Source organism: Benincasa hispida, chromosome 9 (genome assembly GCF_009727055.1).
Source record: "Benincasa hispida cultivar B227 chromosome 9, ASM972705v1, whole genome shotgun sequence".
Lineage (NCBI taxonomy): Eukaryota > Viridiplantae > Streptophyta > Magnoliopsida > Cucurbitales > Cucurbitaceae > Benincasa > Benincasa hispida.
In genome coordinates this window covers 66,815,370-66,822,956 of record NC_052357.1, presented here as the reverse complement: position 1 = coordinate 66,822,956, position 7,587 = coordinate 66,815,370, and the positions used below count along the sequence as shown (strand labels likewise).

General features: G+C 31.6%; 1 protein-coding gene across 1 annotated transcript; it reads left to right on the top strand.

Moving 5' to 3' along the window:
- Positions 1–3,163: 3,163 nt before the first annotated feature.
- LOC120085050 (pre-rRNA-processing protein TSR2 homolog) lies at positions 3,164–6,894 on the top strand. The gene is made up of 5 exons (XM_039040887.1): positions 3,164–3,476; positions 4,163–4,384; positions 5,171–5,259; positions 6,060–6,167; positions 6,486–6,894. Exons 2-5 carry the CDS (start codon positions 4,201–4,203, stop codon positions 6,681–6,683), a joined length of 579 nt encoding a protein of 192 aa, XP_038896815.1. The 5' UTR covers positions 3,164–3,476; positions 4,163–4,200; the 3' UTR covers positions 6,684–6,894.
- Positions 6,895–7,587: the final 693 nt, after the last annotated feature.

Below are 7,587 nucleotides of genomic sequence, written 5' to 3'. Positions count from 1 at the left end.
ATTCGGTTCAGTTCGGTTTCACTTTCGAAAATTGAATTTGAAACCGAACCAAACTGTTTGTAACTAATATATNATTTTGAAACTGAATTAATTCGGTTCAGTTCGGTTTCACTTTCGAAAATTGAATTTGAAACCGAACCAAACTGTTTGTAACTAATATATATATATATATTTAAAAAAAGAGTAAACCCGAATTTAAAACCGAACCGTTTTTAATTTAATGAACAAAATCGAATTTAAAACTTAACCGAACTGAACCGTTTTTAAATTAAAAAAGAATATAACATGGATTTTTTTAAAATGCCAAAACCGAATTTGAAACTGAACTGCTTTTAATTTAAAGAACAAAACCGAATTTAAAACGAACCGAACCGAACCGTTTTTAATTAAAAAAGAATGTAACATTGATTTTTTTAAATAATGTCAAAATCGAATTTGAAACCAAACCGAACTGCATCGGTTTGGTTTCATATTTTAAAAAATTCGGTTCGGTTCAGTTTGACCACCAAACCGAACCGAATCGAACCGTTTTCACCCTAATTTGTGGAGATTGTTGAAAATGATTCTTGGATTTAGGCCCATAGCATGAGTTAAAAGAATCACACATTGCTATAATAGTCATTTGTGGGGATTGTTGGAAATGATTCTTGGACTTAGGCCCATAGCAAAAGTTAAAAGAATCACACATCTCATCAAGCAATGTCTTAAAGGTATAAATACCAAGGGATGTTAAAGGTAACTCCAAACTCTGATGGTTGTGGAAGTATAACCCTTTTTACTACTTATCTGTAATAAGTTTTATTATTGTGACTTTTTCTTCCCGTTATGATATATTATTTGTGACTGTTTTTTCTGTACTCCGCTAATCTTTCTTCATATCTTTCGTTCTGAGTATTTTTTTTTTTTCAATTCAAATCTATCTTCCAGTGGGTGCACACTTGAATTTGGATTCTTTGTTAACCTTGGGGAGCAACCGACACAGTGATTGACACGAGGTCACACCGTAATTGCTTTCAGAGCAGTGGTTCCTCCTTGGCTCAGTAACTTGTTTTTAAATAACTTGACTATCTATAAAGGAAATTTAGATTTAAAATAATTTTACAAAATTAATTAGGAATATTTAAAAAAAAAAAAAAGAAGAAGAAGAAAAAAAATTCTGCGTGTTTCTAAAAAAGTAGGGATAGAATGTGATTTATTTTATTTTTTTAACGTGAGTTAAAAAGATGGATATATATTTTTAATTGTTTTCAATTTTTTATCATGAATTTAGATAGATTTTTTTTTTTGTTTAATATCTACTCATTTAACGTGAAACAAATAGGAAAAAATATTAAATATATATTTTTTAATATCCACTCATTTAACGTGAAACCAATATGGAAAAAATTCAGATAGTTTTTTTTTTCTCTTTATTTTTTTAATGTCCACTAATTTAACTTGAAACAAATAGGAAAAAAATTATTTAATGATGTGGATGTGAAATTACCTAAGATATCAATTTGATTATCCACTAAAATAGGTAGAGGGGAAATAAAAAGTTTCTATCCATAGTTATTTTAGATAGTATAGATAGATAGATTTTTATAATTATTTTTCTTTTACATGTGATAGATATAGATAAATATTTAATGTGAATGGCAAGTTTTTAGATAACAAATTTTTTCTTTGAATGGGAATTTGGGATATGTTATGATTTTTTAAAATTTTAAATTAGATATTTTTTTTCTCTTTGAATTTATAAATGTCAAAAGTATGAGAAAATGTATTTTTTAAAAAAAAAAATTTTACGTGTGATGCTTATAAAATAGGAGAAAATCATTTTTTTTTTCTTTTCACGTGTGAAGTTCGAGAATAGGAAAACATCATATTTTTTTTAATGATGCTCAAAAGTAGGGAGAAAATAATTTATTTAATAATTTTAAATGTAAAATTACCTAATATGCCCTTATAACCATCTATTAAAAAGGGTAAAAGGGGAAATCAAAAGTGAGTATTTAAAAAAAATATATATATATTTACATGGAGAGAATTAAAAAGAAACAAAAGTTAAAAATAGGTTTAAGAATTTTGGAGCATGATCTCTATAAAATCTATATTATACTCCACATACAAGAGGCGTGTGCAGGGGAATCATATTAATTTTTTATATATATAATATATGTATAATCAGGGATTATANATATATAATTATATATATGTTATAGACTATCTAAATTTTGCTATATCTCTAATTTCTTTTTACAATGTGCTATATTTGTTGTTACTGTATGTTTGATTTCTATTTTTGCCACTGTCCTTAAAAATTAGTAAATTAATTTGTTATAAAAGCTGAAAGTTATGTATATCAAGACATTAAACTTTTAGTTTTTGTTCAATAAATTTGTGAATAAAAAAATGATAAGTTGATATATGACCTCCTACTCACAAAATTTTCAATTTTAGGAACTTTTGAATAGTTCTCCTACCGTCTTCACTTCGTTAATAGAAAAAATTTAGTAAAAATATTATTTTGGTTAATGTACCGCATTATATCTCGAGCTCTGATTTTTTTTTTTTTTTTTTTTTTTTTTTTTTTTTTTTTTTTTTTTACTTTTAATGTATTTCAAATTTTTAGTTACTCTTGATTGAAAATTAGTCAAATAATAACATACACCATTATACGAATATTTTCACATTTTTCACCGAAAATGCTAATAGAACTACATTTTAAAGAAAATTATTAATCCACAATCAACTTTGATTATTTAGAAGGAGACAATTGGTTAATTTGAAGTTAATTGTGAATTTATTTGGAGTTGACCAGAGATTTAAAATTAATTGAATTTACTTGATAATTCAGAAATTTAAAATTTAAATGGTAAGATAATTAATTTAGGAGATATTTGTGAAGATTGGAAAATTCGAATTCAATTTAAGAAAAATTGGATAAGTTATTGTGGATTTGAAATTTTAAAGTTTGTGGTTTTATTTTTGAGAAGATAATGAATTTAAACTAAGTTGATAAGAGAAAGTTGATTTTCTTGAGTGAAAAATTGAGAAAGTTTGATTTTAAATTGGGAGAGATTAATATTCAATTTACCATAACTATGACTAATACGTGGGTTTTGGCTTGGCCCAATTACACGCAGCCCAAGAAGGGAAGGAAAAAAAAAAAACCCTTCTTTCCTCTTTTCCCTTTTCACGCATCTCTCTCCCTCGCCCACAAATTTCAACCTCCACAACTTTTGCAAAGAGTTCCGGCCACCAACCCATCCAGCGCTGCTCATCGACATCTACTCCATCACCGCCTGTCAACCTCGTTGTCGCAGTTCTTCAGCCTCCCTCGCCAACACACCGCCGCGTGCGCCGCCAGTCTGAGCCACGAATCTGCACCGTCACCTCCTACAGGTGTCGCTCGCCGTGCGCCGTCGCTTGTCGCCATCACTGCTGGTCTTGCCTCCGCCCTCAGTCGCCGCCTATTTCAAGTTGGGTGTTGGGTAAGTCTCTAATTTTGAGTTTTGGGTTGCTTTTGTAATGGTTTTTTTATGACCCATTAAGTGTTTGTCTAAGATTATGTGTACCCAATATGTTTGAGCCTTAAGTTCGGAGAAAATTGGAAGTTGGAAACGAACTGTCCAACATTTTTAAGGTATTTATTGGTTGATTAATGTGAGTTTTATGGGTTTGTGGAGTTATTGGCTTAGGGTTGATCACCCATAAAGTTGTTGGACTAAAATTTGTTTACTTATATTGTTTCGACTCTGGATCAAATTTTTGGAGGTTGTCAAAGTTGCTGTCCACTAGGTTGGAAGTTGGATTTTGGTGAAATTTGGAACACGTTGGTTTGGAGGATTTGAGGTGATTTTTGGATCAACGCACTTTGGATAAAAAAACAAATTTATTAGACATATTTGATTATTTGGTGTTTGAAATTTGGTCTTAATTGTTAATTTTTTAAAATTTGGTTTATGCCCACGGACTTGATTCAAGATCTTAATGAACAAATAGGAGATAAGCTTGCTTGAACATATTTGAGCTTATTATCGAAGTAAGTGATTTACTACCGGATCACTCTCAAATCCCAAGTTGATGTTAAGCTTTGAGTATGCAGAATGCATGCTTTTATTTTGATGGAATGATCTGCTATTTTTAATATTTGTGGGTTTTATAATTGGGATTTTAGGGTTTTACGCTTGGAGGCTGAAAGATACAACCATAGAGATGGAAGGTGGGCGCCCTCTCCTAGCTGATGCCATCCCGTTGTTCCAGGAAGGTATCGGGTTGGTTTTATCTCGTTGGTCCGCTCTCCAGTTGGCCGTGGAGAATGAGTGGGGTGGTCGTGACTCTCGTCGTAAAGTTGAACTATTATGTTCCGACATTTTCAAATGGTTTACTCAGAACAGAGGTAATTTTACCCTCTTCTACTTGGATAATCTTGGTACTTATCTTCGTGCATTGTTCCTCTTTCTATAGATTGATCAGTTTCTCAGGTTGGTTCTTTAGTGTTTATTTTGCTAGCAGTTAAATATTTCTTTCTTGTAAACTTTTTGAAGAAGCAGTTTGTGTAAACATTGAAAGGGGAATTAGTTAAATGGCTGGATAAGGGTTAAAAAGGTTCACTGAAGTGTATGCCGAAGCATGGCTCCTACGCCTCGCTTCAAAGAAACATAGCTCCCCCTTAATGAAGGTGCCTGAGATGCTGCTCTTCAAGCCTAAGTTTCTACTGTTTTTTTGAAAAGAATTTCTAACTTTTAAGAAAGTAACTGATGAATACTCTTAAAAAGCATACGTTTTTTCTGAAATAACAGCTCTTATTTAAACTTTTCATCATCTTATTATTTGCAATACTATTTTCCTTCATATTTAGGGGGAAAAAAATTTATTTTTCCATTGTGCGCCTCATAAGTTCTTTTTTGGCTCCTCACGCTTAAGCCTCAAAGGGCTATGGTTGCTATTGAGCTTTACTGCACCTCAAGCTTTAAAAAAGTAAAGGTTCTAGTTGTCTTTTTTCCTTGATATTCATGTTGGTCAATTAATGCTTGAATTCTCTTGAAGAATTTCAGATACTCTGAATTATTTTGAACTTTCTAAATGATAATTGATCTGTAGTGGAACTTGCTACTTTGTAAGCATGACATTTATAGAATTTGTTTATATTGATTAAACAGAATTGTAAAATTTTATCTTGCAGAACCACTATATATCGATGATTTGGAAATGATTCTTGATGAAGCTATGCTTTCGTTGAATACTCAAGTTGATGACGGTAGCATCGAAGAGGTATATTTTATACTGCTCTCAATCCTTGTTAGTCTTCAAGGAATGCCATTTTTCAAATAACAGTGTTTTCCCCCCTCTCTATCTCTTTAGTTCTACATGATAGAATAACATGCGGTTACATAAGACTAAGATAATACAATATTTGTGTGAATTTTTATAACTAACTACGGCTAAGAAAGGGTTTTTTCTACCCAAATTGACTCTGGATAATTCTCGATGTGACTAGTTGAAAATGGAGACCTATCATTGCTTCCAACTCTTAAGTTTCATTGTATAATGCTTTTGGTTGGAATAATTTGAGATACTGTCGAAGTTTTAGGTATTTATGGTTTGGTTATGGCTGTGACTTTAGAAGATATTGCTTGGAAGATTGTGGTGATTGTGTAAATACCTTCCTAATTGAACGAAACCTTATGTAGTTCTTTAATTTTCAAATCTAATAACTTTTTGCATCTATGTTAAAAGTGTATTAATCTTCTTTGTAGCCTTTTGCAATTTTCTTGAGGGTAGGTAACTGGAAAAGCATGTTTAAAAGTTCATAATTTCTAATAGATTTGTCCATTCACATTATTAGAATGCTTGGTTGGAGTAGAAGAATAAGATAATATCGAATAGAACAGATGGAGAAAACGAGGATGGGGGTAAACGTTGAGTGAGATCAATGATGGTATTATCTTTTGGATTTAAAATCCCCTCTGAAAAAGTGAATTGTGTTACTATCTTGTAGCCTCTTTCAAGAATTGAGTAATTACTCTTATTAATGGATTTTTGTTGCTCATGTTTCTTCTCTAATAATGCAGGTAGCTGAAAGATTGATTGTCATGCATGAGGAATGTTTGGATCGTAACTTTAGCTCTATTGAGAGGTTAAGGCAAACTCCTCTTCCTCAAGTTGCTCACGTTAATCAGGTAAAGTGAATTTTTGTCCTAAACAATGTTCTTTCCTAGGTTCAATTTAAAAGGAAAGTACATGCTGAAAAGGTACTTGGTATCTGATACTACTGATTTTTAGAGTACTGGTTTGTTATTCCTTGATCTACATTTGCTATAACTAGACGAAAAAACTTGCTGAAAGGAGGAAAAATAGCCACTTTTGCAGTTTTCTGCATAAGCTTATTATGGGTCATAAATTTCATCTTTCAGAAAATGTCGTTCATACTGCAAACACAAACATTTGATTGTTATGTATAATAATATCTTATAATCTTGACATTGATAAATTTTAAGGCTGAAAGTGATGATGATGATGAAGAAGAAGAAGAAGTTGAAAATGGAAGAGATGTCATGAGTGATGATCTGATGGTGGATGCCGTACAACCAGCGCAATCCAGGCCCGTCAATCAGCCCAATCCAGAGGCTGCAGCTGAAGCTGAAGATGGATGGGTTCAAGTCACATCAAGAAGAAGTAGGGGTACAAGAAATTAATACCAACCTTTCAATGTCTTCTATTTATCTAAGAATAATTATCTCGAATGAATTCATTGCCCTATTCTCTATACTGGGCATGAGCAATCAATTTTGTTTGATGTGAAAGTATATAAAATATTAGAATTCAGCTTGTGTTTTAAGAAATCTTAGAGGCAGCCATTATGTCATTGTTTTTTATAGTATCATATTTATCCCATATGATTGATTACTCCGTGTGCATATGAGACATTCTTTTCATCTGAATTCTCAGTTGAGGATATATCCCTTAATTAGTTAAGATATGTTTTGATTGATCATAGGATTGGGAAAACACCAAGAAAGACCATAGGGGCTAGAGGATCTTGATCCAAACGTAGTTGAATTTCATGATTTTTAATAGTAGGATGGAGCATTGGTGAATGTGTGATACGGATTGGATGTTAGAGAGATATTAAATGTATATTTGTAATTAGTTAGAGACTTCGTTAAATTTGTTGGTTATAAATAGAGTGATGAGGGAAGGAGGAAGATGGACAATATTTTGGAGTATGAATCCCAAGTTTGAAAAGAGGCCGTGTTCATGGTTTCTTTTTCAGTGGACTAAGTTTGACATGTCATCCGAAGGACCAACATTTTTATATGTTTGAATTGAAGACCACCTTAGATCGATGTAACTCTGTTTGAAGACAACATTAAACATCTAGTTATTAGTTTAATTCATGATGATCGAGAGTAAAAGTTCTTAGTTTTTTAGTCTAGGAGAATATTTAATATAAGTTAATACAAAAGATAGCGATTCTCAGATTGTAACCGAGTAATAATTCTATTGGGAGGTAGGTGAGCGTAAGACTGGCACGGATGTAGAAGCAATACGTTTATCAAATTTAATATAGATTTGATTATATCACTCAAGATTATTATT

What these genes read in the sequence shown, in the direction of transcription:
- LOC120085050 (XM_039040887.1), top strand. Translation starts at nt 4,201, where the DNA reads ATGGAAGGTGGGCGCCCTCTCCTAGCTGATGCCATCCCGTTGTTCCAG. An exon ending in ATGACGGTAGCATCGAAGAG is followed by an intron (nt 5,260 to 6,059) that starts GTATATTTTATA and finishes CTAATAATGCAG; the next exon opens with GTAGCTGAAAGATTGATTGT. An exon ending in AAGTTGCTCACGTTAATCAG is followed by an intron (nt 6,168 to 6,485) that starts GTAAAGTGAATT and finishes ATAAATTTTAAG; the next exon opens with GCTGAAAGTGATGATGATGA.